Source organism: Oryx dammah, unplaced genomic scaffold (genome assembly GCF_014754425.2).
Source record: "Oryx dammah isolate SB20612 unplaced genomic scaffold, SCBI_Odam_1.1 HiC_scaffold_27, whole genome shotgun sequence".
NCBI lineage: Eukaryota > Metazoa > Chordata > Mammalia > Artiodactyla > Bovidae > Oryx > Oryx dammah.
In genome coordinates this window covers 45,533,637-45,549,194 of record NW_024070211.1, presented here as the reverse complement: position 1 = coordinate 45,549,194, position 15,558 = coordinate 45,533,637, and the positions used below count along the sequence as shown (strand labels likewise).

The 15,558-nt window shown below is 40.9% G+C and overlaps 1 protein-coding gene across 3 annotated transcripts in view; it reads right to left on the bottom strand.

The window, feature by feature from the left end:
- Positions 1 to 8,500: 8,500 nt before the first annotated feature.
- The window catches only part of ALS2 (alsin Rho guanine nucleotide exchange factor ALS2), a 60,291-nt gene continuing 53,233 nt past the window's right edge, over positions 8,501 to 15,558 (bottom strand). For 2 of the 3 annotated variants that reach the window (XM_040228793.1, XM_040228795.1), the window contains exons 26-34: positions 15,438 to 15,555; positions 14,102 to 14,259; positions 13,152 to 13,274; positions 12,458 to 12,634; positions 11,704 to 11,749; positions 11,424 to 11,485; positions 10,689 to 10,838; positions 10,503 to 10,599; positions 8,501 to 9,853 (exon numbers count right to left, since the gene is read on the bottom strand). In XM_040228793.1, coding sequence (XP_040084727.1) covers positions 9,815 to 9,853; positions 10,503 to 10,599; positions 10,689 to 10,838; positions 11,424 to 11,485; positions 11,704 to 11,749; positions 12,458 to 12,634; positions 13,152 to 13,274; positions 14,102 to 14,259; positions 15,438 to 15,555 — 970 coding nt within the window. In that variant the 3' untranslated portion in view covers positions 8,501 to 9,814. The remainder of the gene's footprint in view (positions 9,854 to 10,502; positions 10,600 to 10,688; positions 10,839 to 11,423; positions 11,486 to 11,703; positions 11,750 to 12,457; positions 12,635 to 13,151; positions 13,275 to 14,101; positions 14,260 to 15,437; positions 15,556 to 15,558) is intronic. The other variant, XM_040228794.1, reaches the window with a different exon arrangement.

Below are 15,558 nucleotides of genomic sequence, written 5' to 3'. Positions count from 1 at the left end.
AGAAATATCAATAACCTCAGATATGCAGATGACACCACCCTTATGGCTGAAAGTGAAGAGGAGCTAAAAAGCCTCTTGATGAAAGTGAAAGAGGAGAGCAAAAAAGTCGGCTTAAAGCTCAACATTCAGAAAACGAAGATCATGGCATCCGGTCCCATCACTTCATGGGAAATAGATGGGAAAACAGTGGAAACAGTGTCAGACTTTATTTTGGGGGGCTCCAAAATTACTGCAGATGGTGATTGCAGCCATGAAATTAAAAGACGCTTACTCCTTGGAAGGAAAGTTATGACCAACCTAGATAGTATATTCAAAAGCAGAGACATTACTTTGCCGACTAAGGTCCGTCTAGTCAAGGCTATGGTTTTTACAGTGGTCATGTATGGATGTGAGAGTTGGACTGTGAAGAAGGCTGAGTGCGGAAGAATTGATGCTTTTGAACTGTGGTGTTGTAGAAGACTCTTGAGAGTCCCTTGGACTGCAAGGAGATCCAACCAGTCCATTCTGAAGGAGATAAACTGGGATTTCTTTGGAAGGAATGAAGCTAAAACTGAAGCTCCAGTACTTTGGCCACCTCATGTGAAGAGTTGACTCATTGGAAAAGGCTCTGATGCTGGGAGGGATTGGGGGCAGGAGGAGAAGGGGACGACAGAGGATGAGATGGCTGGATGGCATCACCGACTCGATGGACATGAGTCTGAGTGAACTCCGAGAGATGGTGATGGACAGGGAGGCCTGGCGTGCTGCGATTCATGGGGTCGCAAAGAGTCGGACATGACTGAGCGACTGAACTGAACTGAACTGAACTGAATGCTGCCAGATACGGGTTGAGGGTTTTCCCCAGAAAATGTTACTTCTGGGCCTTCCAGCCTGCTTCATGTGTGTATTCAGAGAGTGTAGATGCAGAATGCACCAAAAGGGATAAGTGTAGGGCACTGACAGTACTTGTTACAGGAGGAGAATTTTAAAAGGAGCATTTCACATTAGTTGTTAAAGACGTGAGTATTGAATCGGATGAGGCTGAGAACCACTGTCTAGAATCTAGACAGACTGTGGGGTTGACTCAGGGAGGATGTCTAGGAAAAGACAGATCATCGTGTAGTCTCTCAATTCTAAGGCAGTGAGAAGAGCAAAGCAGAAAGCTGTTATGAAATCTTAGACAGACCTTCCATACGCATTCTTGCCCAGTCACATTGAAGTTCTCTAGTTTGCTAGATTCTGCCAAAACGTGACATCATAAACTTTTGCCTTGCTCCGCACCACCCACCCTACCCAGCCCCAATTCGGTTTAAATCCTGCCTTGTTCCTGCATTCCAATTTTTAAGCCTCTATTGAAACATTTAGCACAACATTTGCTTATACGACTCATCTTCCTCCCTGGAGGGGAGCACTTCCAAGGTAGGGTTTGAAAAGGGAGATGAGGTGCCTGCCAGACAAAATTCAGAGCAAAGAGATGAGTCTAACACCAAGCCATCATACTTGGGCAACTTCTTAAAATGCTTCTCACAAATTGTATGTTCTTGGTAAGGCAGTATGAATGAGACAATGATGCTATGTGTGCACTGTGGGTGAGCCATAGTTCCTCCATATTTAATGCCCAGATGACAGTGTGCGCAAGCAGGCCTATCCATGCAGCATATGGGGACACTGGAGACTGGAGACTCCTGAGATGAAACTGTGAGAGGAACTTACAGACAGACTGTGGTTTCTATGTGCGTGTGTGCCAAGTCACACCAGTCATGTGACTCCTTGCAACCCCATGGCCTGTAGGCCACCAGGTTCCTCTGTGCGTGGGATTGTCCAGGCAAGGATACTGAAGGGGTTGCCATGCCCTCCTCCAGGGGATCTTCCTGACCCAGGGGCGAAGCTGAGTCTCTTTTGTCTCCCACATTGGCAGGCGGGTTCTTTACCACTAGTGCCACCTGGGAAGCCCAAACATTCTCTGACACTGTTGTTTAGTTGCTAAGTCACGTCTGACTCCTTTGTGACCCCATGGACTGTAGCCCACCAGGCTCCTCTGTTCATGGGATTTCCCAGACAAGAATATTGGAGTGGGTTGCCATTTCCTTTTCCAGGGGATCTTCCTGACCCAGGGTTCAAACTCATGTCCCTTGCATTGGCAGGCAGATTCTTTACCACTGAACCACCTGAGAAGCCTTTATAGGAGGTTCCTACAGTGAGTTCTAATTATTAAAGTGCGTGTGTGCTCAGTCACTCAGTCGCATCTGACTCTTGGCACCCCCAAGGACTGCAGTCTGCCAGGCTCCTCTGTCCAGGATTTTCCCTGCAAGAATACTGCCTTCAGCCTCATTCCTGGTCAAGACCTGGATCGAGGCTGACCGATCCTTGAGGCAAACAAATGCGATCTTACAGATAAGGAATCTGACACTCAGTGGGGTATCCAGTAGATTTCACAAGTAGTAAAGACAAACGTTTTCCTCCTTTTTTTCCCCTTATGTTTAGTCCTGAAACATGCTAGTCCCTGGCAAAAGATTGTGATGTCCTTTCCTTGCCTGCCTTTTTATGACCGTCAGCTGAGACTTAATCTATTTCTGTCTTGAGGAAGAGAATTCTTGATTGAGACTGTAATAGCCAACCATAGGCAATCCTGAGCTAAGTAACACAGGAAGCACGGCCAGTTCTTACCATTAACTTAGAAGCTGCATTAGTGTTATTGACACCTAAGAAATTCGCCCTAATGTTACTTTAAAAATCAATATATGTGAACTTTTAAAAATATAGTGATTATTATTAAATGCCACAATCCTTACCCATATTATGCTTATTTTTCAAAACAATGCTTTCTACTAGACAAAGCTGAAAAAAGCACCTGAAACTTAACAATGAGAAACGGCCTGCACAAAAATGGCTGGCTTCCTCTGGGTCAAAAGGCTACTGACTGGGACTAAGACAAATGTTCAGCTTTACTTAGTCTCCACAGCAATTCATTATTCCATACTTAAGAAAGGGTTTCTCAAAGCAAAACCTGCTCTTTCAAAATCAAAAAATCCTCCATAGACTTTAGGATATGATGCAACTAAAGCATTCAATTATCACTGAGAATTTTTAGCTCTTAAAAATTGACAGATGGACAGACATTTGTATTAATGGATCTCTTCTGGTAACTGGGGGTCATCTGGCTGGGTCTCTTACCTGCAAGACTGCAAACATGTAACGCTGCTCCTATGCAGAGAAAAGCTTTAGGAGGAAATACCAGTGGGCTATTAGGTGCCAAAGTCACCTCACTGTTCTAGATAAAACCTCGGTGCATCCTCTTTGATCTAATCCATGGAAGCCTAACCCCGCCTCACCACTAAATTACTCTTAAGCCTCCCCTGTTACAAATCTTCCTACATGTTCCGAGCACTAGTTTCTTGCACTGAAAAGTCCAACATATCATTTTCAAACCTTCACTTTAGTATTTTCTGATGGCCAGCACATAGCTAACCAAAAAAAGATGAATATTTTTGTTGACTTCTTCAGGAAAAGACACCCCATGATAGACAATAGCATCTTTATTGAAATCTAAGGAAAAACTGATACTTGAGAGTAAGCTGCCTTATTAATCTTCTCACATTATGGTGAGGAAAAAAACGGAAGACTCTTCATCCAGTAATAATGAGACTGATAGATGATTTCCTTCTGGAAGTTCAGTTCACTCACTCAGTCGCTGAGTTCAGTTCAGTCACTCCAACTTTTTGCAACCCCATGGACTGCAGCACGCCAGGTCTCCCTGATCATTACCAACTCCTATAGCTGCTCAAACTCATGTCCATTGAGTCGGTGATGCCATCCAACCATCTCATCCTCTGTCATCCCCTTCTCCTCATGCCTTCAATCTCTCCCAGCACCAGGGTCTTTTCCAAGGAGTCAGTTCTTTGAATCAGGTAGCCAAAAGTATTGGAGCTTCAGCTTCATCATCAGTCCTTCCAATGAATATTCAGGGCTGATTTCCTTTAGGAGTGACTGGTTTGATCTCCTTGCAGTCCAAGGGACTCTCAAGAGTCTTCTCCAACACCACAGTTCAAAAGCATCAATTCTTCGGTGTTCAGCTTTCTTTATAGTCCAGCTCTCACATCCATACATGACTACTGGAAAAACCGTAGACTTGACTAGACAGACCTTGTTGGCAAAGTAATGTCTCTGCTTTTTAATATGCTATCTAGGTTGGTTCTTTCCTTCCAAGGAGCAAGGGTCTTTTAATTTCATGGCTGCAGTCACCATCTGCAGTGATTTTGGAGCCCCCAAAAATAAAGTCTGTCACTGTTTCCATTGTTTCCCCATTTGCCATGAAGTGATGGGACCAGATGCCATGATCTTAGTTTTCTGAAGGTTGACTTCTAAGCCAACTTTTTCACTCTCCTCTTTCACTTTCATCAAGAGGCTGTTTAGTTCTTCTTCACTTTCTGCCACAAGGGTGTTGTCATCTGCATATATGAGGTTATTGATATTTCTCCTGGCAATCTTGATTCCAGCTTGTGCTTCATCCAGACTAGCATTTTGTATGATGTACTCTGCATAGAAGTTAAATAAGCAGGGTGATGACATACAGCCCCGATGTACTCCTTTCCTGACTTGGAACCAGTCTCTTATTCCATGTCCAGTTCTAACTTAGCTTCCTGACCTGCATACAGATTTTTCAGGAGGGAGGTCAGGTGGTCTGGTATTCCCATCTCTTTCAGAATTTTCCAGTCAAAGGCTTTGGCATAGTCAATAAAGTAGATGTTTTTCTGGAACTCTTGCTTTTTCAATAATCCAACAGATATTGGCAATTTGATCTCTGGTTTCTCTTCCTTTTCTAAATCCAGCTTGAACATCTGGAAGTTCACAGTTCATGTACTGTTGAAGCCTGGCTTGGAGAATTTTGAGCATTACTTTCCTAGCTTGTGAGATGAGTGCTATTGTGTGATAGTTTGAACATTCTTTGGCATTGCTTTTGGGATTGGAATGAAAACTGACTTTTTCCAGTCCTGTGGCCAGTGCTGAGTTTTCCAAATTTGTTGGCATATTGAGTGCAGTGCTTTCACAGCATCATCTTTTAGGATTTGAAATAGCTCAACTGAAATTCCATCACTTCCACTAGCTTTGTTCATAGTGATGTTTCCTAAAGCCCCCTTGACTTCACATTCCAGGATGTATGGCTCTAGGTAAGTGATCACAAAATCATGGTTACCTGGGTCATGAAGATCTTTTGCATAATTCTTCTGTGTATCCTTGCCATCTCTTCTTAATATCTTCTGCTCCTGTTAGGCCCATACCATTTCTGTCCTTTATCGAGCCCATCTTGGCATGAAAAGTTCCCTTGGTATCTCTAATTTTCTTGAAGAGGTCTCTAGTCCTTCCCCTTCTATTGTTCTCCTCTATTTCTTTGCATTGATCACTGAAGAAGGCTCTCATCTCTCCTTGCTATTCTTTGGATTTCTGCATTCAGATGCTTATATTTTTCCTTTTCTCCTTTGCCTTTAGCTTCTCTTCTTTTCTCAGCTATTTGTAAGGCCTCCTCAGACAACCACTTTGCCTTTTTGCATTTCTTTTTCTTGGGGATGGTCTTGATCACTGCCTCCTGTACAACGTCACAAACCTCTGTCCATAGTTCTTCAGACACTCTATCAGATCTATTCCCTTGAATCTATTTGTCACTTCCACTGTGTAATCGTTAAGGAATTTGATTTAGGCCATACCTGCATGGTCTAGTGGTTTTCCCTACTTTCTTCAATTTAAGTCTGAATTTGGCCATAAGGAGTTCATGATCTGAGCCAGTCAGTTCCGTCTTGTTTTTGCTAACTGTTTAGAGCTTCTTCATCTTTGGCTGCAAAGAATATATCAATCTGATTTCGGTGTTGACCATCTAGTAATGTCCATGTGTAGAGTTGTCTCTTGTGTTATTGGAAGAGGGTGTTTGCCATGACCAGTGTGTTCTCTTGGCAAAACTCTGTTAGCCTTTGACCTGCTTCGCTCTGTACTCCAAGGCCAAATTTGCCTGTTACTCCAGGTATTTCTTGACTTCCTACTTTTGTATTCCAGTCCCCTATAATGAAAAGGACATCATTTTTGGGTGTTAGTTCTAGGTCTTGTAGATCTTCATAGAACCGTTCAACTTCAGCTTCTTCAGCATTACTGGTTGGGGCATAGACTTGGATTACTGTGATATTGAATGGTTTGCCTTGGAAATGAACAAAGATCATTCTGTTGTTTTTGAGATTGCACCCAAGTACTACATTTCAGACTCTTTTGTTGACTATTAGAGTACTCCATTTTTCTAAGGGATTCTTACAGTAGTAGATATAATGGTCATTTGACTTAAATTTGCCCATTCTGGTCCATTTTAGTTCACTGATTCCTAAAATGTCAACATGCACTCTTGCCATCTCCTGTTTGACCACTTCCAATTTACCTTGATTCATGGACCTAACATTCCAGGTTCCTATGCAATATTGTTCTTTACAGCATTGGACTTTACTTCCATCACCAGTCACATCCACAACTGGGCATTGTTTTTGCTTTTGCTTTCTTTGTTCTTCCTGGAGTTATTTCTCCACTCTTCTCCAGAACATATTGGGCACCTACTGACCTGGGCTGTTCATCTTTCACTGTGATACCTTTTTGCCTTTTCAAACTGTTCATGGAAGGTCCCTACTAAGTGACTGTTCTGATCCTAACAATCGATTCTCTATCTCAGGTGGGAGCTACCTCTTTTTTGAAAAATTTTCAGGGAGGCGACAGCAGGAAGAATATTTGGAAGCAGGATGAGAGAGGGTACATACCCCTGGCAGCGAGGCAGAGTTAAGACCAAATGGCAGCTGTTAAAGGTTTACCAAAGGTCCATCTAGTCAAGACTATGGGTTTTCCAGTAGTCATGTATGGATGTGAGAGTTGGACTGTGAAGAAAGCTGACCGCCAAAGAATTGATGCTTTTGAACTGTGGTGTTGAAGACTCTTGAGAGTCCCTTGGACTGCAAGGAGATCCAACCAGTCCATTCTAAAGATCAACCAAAGGTGTTCTTTGGATGGAATGATGCTAAAGCTGAAACTCCAATACTTTGCCCACCTCATGCAAAGAGTTGACTCGTTGGAAAACTCTGATGCTGGGAGGGATTGGGGGCAGGAGGAAAAGGGGACGACAGAGGATGAGATGGCTGGATGGCATCAACTCGATGGATGTGACTCTGAGTGAACTCCGGAAGTTGGTGATGGACAGGGAGGCCTGGCGTGCTGCGATTCATGGGGTCGCAAAAAGTCGGACACGACTGAGTGACTGAACTGAACTGAAAGGTTTACCAGCCCTTTCATCCTAAATTAGACAGATGGCATTCCTTTACTCTCTGTTGCAGATGGAAGTTCAAGCTAGGAATGTGATATGTTTATGACTGCTTGAGCACAGTGTATTTTACCAAAAGCACTTAACTTTATTAAAAATTTGCAACTGTTTTTCTACTTAGGAGTAGCCCAGCTATGAAATAACATCTTTGGCACCTGCAGTAGGAAAAAGCACTGGAATTAAGAGTAGGGAAATTCCAGTTTGGAGTCCCAGTTCTGATAGTAAGAAAATTCCAGCCTCTGCTTGTCTACAAGATCCAGGGGTTAACACCTGCCCCACGGGGCTGTGGGCAGATAGCACATATGTGTCAGACCTACGCAAGCTGCTGCATCAAGGCTAGGTATTTCTACCTGCAGGCGTTGGCCTGGCGACTTATCCTTGAGGTTTTCCCCTTAAGGGAACTGAAAATTTAAAGTTTTAATATGCTTTCTGAAAAGTATAAATACAGAGTCAAGTAATGGAATAACTGGCTTTCAAGACTCCCAATAAAAGAATGAATTGTAACTCTTCTCTTAGAGTTAAAATAGCCTACTATCATTTGAGAACTTCAGTAGCAGGTTTCAAGTCTGTCAGTTTCTAGAATTATCCCTCTCTCTCCCTCTAAAGGGGTCATTCAGTAAATTTGTCTTTACAAGCCAAATGTGAAACTTGTGCATTTTTATACCAAAATCAAAACAATTATTAATGGAAATGTAAAGTGCTTAACATAAACTTTAAGCATTGGTCTCTTTCCAATAATGAGAGGCACATCCTGGTAAATGCTACCCGAGAAAACATTAAAACTGGTATATAATTAACTAATGTCTAATATTTTTAGCCAGAATTTTAAATCCTCCATTTTCCCTTCTCTGAATCTGTTTAGGAAGGGAAAAAATTTAACTTGTAACTATCAAAATATATCTTATTCAAAGAAATAATAGTACCATTTCTCTTAAGACCCTTGTCCTCAGTTTATTAGGGTCAGAAATTTAATTTGTTTTTTGTCAGCAAAGGTGCTGTAAGTTTATGTCTATTTTAAAGAAAGAGAGCTCTAAAACTCCATGGGATCTCTGAGGCCTATACAAAGAGCCATGGATTACAATGCAGCTGGCAAAGCCCCCACCCCCAAATAACAGACTTGGATTTCTTTTAAATTTTTAGGTGGCCCAGTGTCATTTCTTTCATAGTCATTAAACAATCTCATAAATATGAATGTCTTTTATTATGAAAATTGCTGTTACATTACAGCCAACATTCCAAAACAGTATTTTAATAAACACTTGTCTTGATTATAAAGTAGAGCAGAAACCATGATCCTTTTTCAAAATCAATTAACATCTGCAGATGTTAACATGAAGAAGGAGGAGGACACTCCAAACGCTCACCTTGGTGTAGAGGAGATGAGATGGGGAAGAGCACCTATGTTATCCAGAATAGCTACTAGTGTTATTTGTACAGTGTAAACCAACCACTTACAATAGGACATTTAAAAATGGTGAAAAGCAAAACAATAAAAGGCTGAGGTGTCACAATACTTTCGAGATGGGAAAAGCCAGAGTGAGTTTCCTTTTCCTTCCCCTCTGTGAGTTCAGTGCAAGGTACAGGGAAGAGCCACAGCACTGGGTCAAGGATGGAGGCAGTGCTTTCCTTCCGTATTCCCCACTCTCCAGTCCTATTTTAATAAAGAGCTTGTATGTAAAAGCCCTTCAGGCTCTCACAGGTCCTGGAACACAGCGTTTGCACATGGTTGAATGAGGTTCCACAGCAGCTCAGAGTCAGTGTCTGAATTCCAGTGTATCCACTCTGGAGCACTGTAAGGAATCCAAGAACACAATTCCTATGTTCTTTCTCATCGGGAGGCAGCAGACTCCTATTTGGGTGTGCTCCATGTTTGGGGTCAGGGTGTAGAAGTAGTAACCTCACAGAACCTTTCCATCACGAATAAATGCCCTGGTGGGAAAACTTAGAAAAAGTTAAAATTGCAGCTTAAAAGTTCCTCTTTCCCCTTCCCTCAGCAAAGAAGCGTGGTGCACACATGACTGCAAGGAATTTTGGAAGGCATGGTGTGGCGACTATAGTTTCAAGTACAAAGTGTTCCTCGCAAAGGGGTATGGGGTGACTGCGGGTAAACCAGAAACTCAAAAATATTCATCAACCTCTTTAATGTAAGAAGCCACACTGAGAATTTTATCTTATAAGTTCATGAGCTGGTATACTCTTTACCATAGAAAGGGATAGCCTCGTTTTTCCAACAGCAGATGTATGATACTTGGGAAACTTAACACAGGCCAGGGACTGGTCCAATCTGATTTCTACCTCCTTTTCCATCCTCCCTTTCCACCATACAGTCTTTTATTCTGGGCTCAGAGCTCCAATCACTAGCAAGGCTCAGAAATAACAACCAAAATAATACAACGTCCTAATTTCAACACTGTTCTTTTTTGCTGCTACAGGAAGACACCAGATGGTGCTGAAACACTCTGAATAGATAATCCAGTTGTCAAGCTGTTATGCAGCCTAGTTAAGCTTCTCACGCTGGATCTGATAGTAACATGCCTGAAAGAAAAGTTCAAAACCATTTAAAATTTACTTTAAAAGAAATTACATAAACATAACAATGCACATGGGACTAAGAAAGGAACTCCTTTATGAATACTGAGCACGCAACAAAATCAGCTACTTTCATATTTTCCCGTTTTTTTCCAGTCCCCCTATCCCATCCCATGTCTACTTTGCCTAGTTTATAATTAGTAGAAATAAAACTTTGTAAAATTCTGATTCTAAAACAGACAAAAAAATTTTTTTTCGAGTTGTTTAACATCTGTCATTAAGCAGAAATATCTTAATTTGCTAAGCCACTACCAACTGGACATTTAGAATATGTTGATGATCAGTATAATGTACACAAACAAGTGTAATCAGAATCACCAATGTGTTTGATAAACACACAGGTTGAGATCAAGCATCATTCCAGACCTACTGAGTCAGAGGATTGGATAACTTGCTTTAGTATTTTGAGACTGACCAACTCTACTTTTCTTTAATATAGTATATATTTTAAATATTAACAATATGTGCTCTAAAGGCACTTAATGTTTGCATTAAAGTTTTATATAAAAGAAGGTGGTTAATAAAAGATTCACAATATGGTAAATGAAGGAGAGACTTTAACATAATAAAATATTAAATAATATCTATACTTTACCTTCAAAGTAGTGAACATTATACCCTGTTCTCCATGCTGAAGATATGGGTCCATTAGATCCTCAATGAGGTGTACCTCAGAGCCTAAATTCCTAATCCTGCCCCAACAACAAAGAGATATTGAGTTACTTCTGCTTATATGTACGTCCTACTTCTGAATGTATTTAAGTCAGAAGAGACTGGTCACCTGGCCCGGAGCACCACATATAAGAAAACAGGGAATAAGTCATCCATGGACCACAGGAAGTCTTCCTGAAGTGATGCCAGGACACTCTGAGAGATCTCTTCAAAAGTCTGCTGGATGACTTTTAGTTTGTCTGATGGGGTAAACGTTGTGCTGTTGTAAACAAACAAACAAACAAAAACAATTAAAAACTAGAAATAAATGACAAAATATAGCCTATGGTTGTTTTCTTAGTAGAGCCATTTGACACTGTTTGTCAATATACTCTAAGGGCTCATGTGCCTTAAGCTGGACACATAAGGCAAAAGGAGTCACTGGAAGGGATCACCTCTGTACGCCTATGATTCTTTGAGGAAAGAAGCCTCCAACTATGAATGGTTCACATGAAAGAATTCACTAAGTCACAGAGCACCTCCTTTTACCCACATGGAACTTTATTGTCCTAATACATGCTCTTCTCTGAGTAAGCAGCTTAATTTCCCTTTGGCTAAAGATATGATTATGTAGATAAATTTCTGGGTAGGTTCTCCACCACTTCTGAAAATGCAAGGGCCTTGTAGAGTAAAAGGTAACCCAAATGTCTCAAGAGTCTTTCTGATAGCCAGGCTGAGTTTGACACCATCTTGGGGGGTTGGGTGTGGGGGGGACTAGAGTTTAGGTAAATATAAGATTTCATCAATATCTTAATAAACTAACCACTCCTTTGATTTATGTAATTTTCAACAAAGCAGAGATCACCTGATCTGTTGCAGACATTCCACAGCTGAGGCAAAACAAGCATCTTTCGTGGTTGGCAAAACCTGCAAAAAAAAAAAAGGACTGATAAAGGCCAAAGAAGAAAGCTGTCTTTTGCAGTGACAATAAACATAAATGACACCAATCACAGAATGTGCATCTTAAGTGAATAACTTATGCTTGTATACTATACTATCAAAGTAAAATGGAAATTTTTTTGCTATCTCTAATCCCCCACAACAAACAAAAGCATAATTGCTAAGGAAACCATAATCTACTATACCTTTTTACTCTCTCCAAGGACTGACAAGGTCACTGGCCAAAATTTCCTACAATGGAATCCATACATTGTTAATATGTGTTTGTGTCTTATGGTAGATTAAGTCCCATAAAAACTAGTTAATGACTAGATTGACTTTCCTGTCCCCACTTAAAATAACTATTTCAGTTACTTAGTTTTTACTATTGAACCAGTCCATTGAAAAAATTTACTTTCCAGTTAAGGCTCAATCACTTTTTTCTAATAGCACAAATCTATAATTATTGGGTGCTGGGGTAATCAGCTTTATCATAACACTTCTAGAAAGTATAATTACTGACTGTTTCCTTGGATTATAGGAAATAACGCCTTACAATAAAAAAGGGCACTTCTAAACTTTTAATTAGAAATTGTAGATGGGAAGGGAGGGAGGGAAGAGAAGAGGAAAGAAGGGAAAGAAGAATGCCAGAGACTGAATACAATCAACTTTTTCTGAAAATGCGAATGCATGTACTTGGCTTTGAAGAACTGCAAAATATCAGTCAGGAAAAACTCAAATTATTTACATATATTCAGAAGAATAATCAGATTTCAAACTCACATCTAAAGATTCTCAGAAATAAAGATTTTTAAATATCACTATTTTGGTAAAAACAGGCAATAAAGTAATAACTGCAAATCATATATTTAATTAAATATCAAAGTACCAAATTCCTGATAATGCTGTTTGCATTTTGAGTTAAAACCACTAGATCCCATTCATCATTACTGTACTGACCTCTGCACCCCAAGGAAGCCCAAAAGAGCAAGGTCTGCCTGCTTATTTAGCCGGAGAACACATTCCCAGTAAACGTCCTCCTCACGATCATTATCCAGGGCGTACAGCATGAACAGTGGTGGGTAGAGTCGAGGTAGGAGGACAGGAAGCAGTAACCCAGAACCTGTTACCACATAGCTACAAAACATCACAGGGAGACAGAGAACCCTTAATATTAAAACTGAATATAGAATCAAACATGGAGCTTCATTTTCTCGAAGTGGAAAGTAAAGGTGGGAAATTCTGAGTAAAGAAGCAGTTCTATTACTTCTTTTACCTAAGGAGTTAACATGAGAAGTTTACCTATGGCCCCAGAGTTTTGTCTTGGGTCACCTGTGAATTCTTTTCATAGGCTCAAAATCTAAATGAAAGCCTGGTGTGTTTCCATTTTAAGGCTGACTTCTCTGTTGAATTGGGCAAAATGATCTACTTTGCTCATCAGCCTTTGTGCCTAGTCATCTGTGGTTACAGCTTCACGGCATTTGGCTAACAGAACTTGAGATCTAAAAGTAACCTCAGAGATCACCTAATCCAACCAAACTATTTTAAAAAGAAGGAAACAGATCTAGAGAAAAGAATTTTTCCTGGGATTCTCTGCGTAAGATCACTTGGTTCCCATCCCCTTTCTTCACCATCTCCACCCAGCTCTACTCACCCTGGCTCTGGTGATTCAGATCTGGAATCTGACTTCCCAGTGCAGAAGGATTTCCTTTCAGTCGGCAAAGGGGCAGAGAGAGGAATTGTGCTGCCCTCTTCAGGAAGCTCAGGAAATAAGAACCTAAGGAAGAATAAAAAAAATTATACAGTTACACCTCTAGAGTGAATAAAAAGAGTAAAAACACATTTCCATTATTTAATCCACATAAGGACCAATTAAACTTCATATCAATTATTAATGAAAATGCCAATTCCCTTAAGAGTCTTAACTAATGTTTTTTACAGGATAAAATTAACAATGTAGCTAACGAATGCATGTGTGCTCAGTCGTGTCCCACTCTTTGTGACCCTACGGACTATAGCCTGCCAGGCTCCTTTGTCCATGGGGTTCTCCAGACAAGAATACTGGAGTAGGTTGCCAATTCCTCCTCCAGGGGATCTGCCCGACCCAGGGATTGAACCTGCGTCTCTTGCATCTCCTATACTGGGAGGCAGGTTCTTTATCACTGCACCACCTGGGAAGCCTGACAGAACATAAATACTCACGGATAAAACTTCCTATTAGACTTTGTTTTCTCCATGTTTTAGGTTAGGCTAGGTTTTAGAGACACAACTTTGCCTAGAGATTAACTTCAAATAAGACTCCTATACATCATACCAAAATTGGTATTAAAAATTTATTTTTAGCCTTTTATTATACTTAATGAGTAAGAAAGGCATAGAGGAAATAAGTTACAATGGCTATGAACACAAAGTAAAAATGTGTTTTCACTAATCTACTGAAGGATCTGTGGCATAAAACCATTTTCCTGATGAATAATTTCTGTAGTAAAGGGGAACATTCATGACTCCTCACAAAGCTGTAATCTCTAGATTCAGGGTGACGCCACCCAAGCATGAGTGTAAACTAGTATTTCCACACCCTGCTGACATGAAAAGCTCTCTCACCTCACCAGCTGGAAAATTCGCTTAAGGTATGACTTAATCTCCTTCACAGCCTCCTGCAGTAGCCGGCGGTTGGCTCCCACACCCACATATGTCATTCTATACACTGCAACCAGAGTCTCCACAAGCCTGCCCAGCGGGTGCAGAGGAGTGTCGCAGGCCTGAGCAGCAAGAGAACCAATGCAGCCAGTCAGTGTGCACCAACAGCGGAAACAATCAAAATAAACAATTTCATAAATGATAAACAATTTCCAAAGCATCAACAGTCTACTTCTTGGACCAGGAATATTTAAATACTTCAACTTCTCTGAAAGCGTTAATTCCACCCAAATTATATGGAGTAGAAATCCTTAATCAAAGAATCCTATTAACATTTTGGAAAAATAGCTTTGGATATACTGATATAGAACAACATCATTAAAAGAAAGGTTCTAAGGGAATTCCCTGGCAGTCCAGTGGCTAAGACTCTGCACTTGCACTGTATAAGTTCAATCTCTAGTTGGAAAATTGAGATCCCACATGCCATGTGGCCCAGCCAAAGGAAAAAAGAAAAGAAAGATAACATACCTTAAATGTCAAGAAAAATACATGAAATGTTACCTTGCAGAAAACTGAATAATGAGAGTTGAAACAGTCACTGTTCAGTTCCCTTGATTTCTCCTAATACTCCTTCCTGCACCCCTACATCAACGCATGTCATACTTTAAACTGTAGTCTGATTTCACAGGGTTGGAGAAGGAAGCAAAGACAGCATGACCATCGGGTGAGGGTGGAGTGCCTTCTTTATATAACTTTTAGTTTGCTAATGGCACCCCACTCCAGTACTCTTGCCTGGAAAATCCCATGGACGGAGGAGCCTGGTGGGCTGCAGTCCATGGGGTCGCTAAGAGTCAGACACGACTGAGCGACTTCCCTTTCACTTTTCACTTTCATGCATTGGAGAAGGAAATGGCAACCCACTCCAGTGTTCTTGCCTGGAGAATCCGAGGGACAGCGAAGCCTGGTGCGCTGCCGTCTCTGGGGTCGCACAGAGTCAGACACGACTGAAGCGACTTAGCAGCAGCAGCAGCAATGTTACAAACAGAAAGCCATTTTAAACTCTGACCCTAGATGTCCAGAATACCCTTGAACATTTACAAAACTTATAAATTTCTACCATCATAATCAGCCAATCTTTAGGTGGAAATGTGCTCTTAGCAGTCGGAGAATTAACAAAAGACATATTAAGAAAGCAAAAACAGGATATGAGTAACAATAAGCTGTGAGTACATCTGAACGATATACTGTGTTAGTTCTATCATTAATTAACAAGACCAGTATGGTTCCAATTCTCATTTACCTTTATTAAATATTTCTTAATGTCATCATATTTCTCCACGGAGAAGGCACCAACATGCTGAGGAATGAATTCCAAACTCTCTAGTGTCTGAGTCTGAGAACGACTTAGTATCTCTGGACTA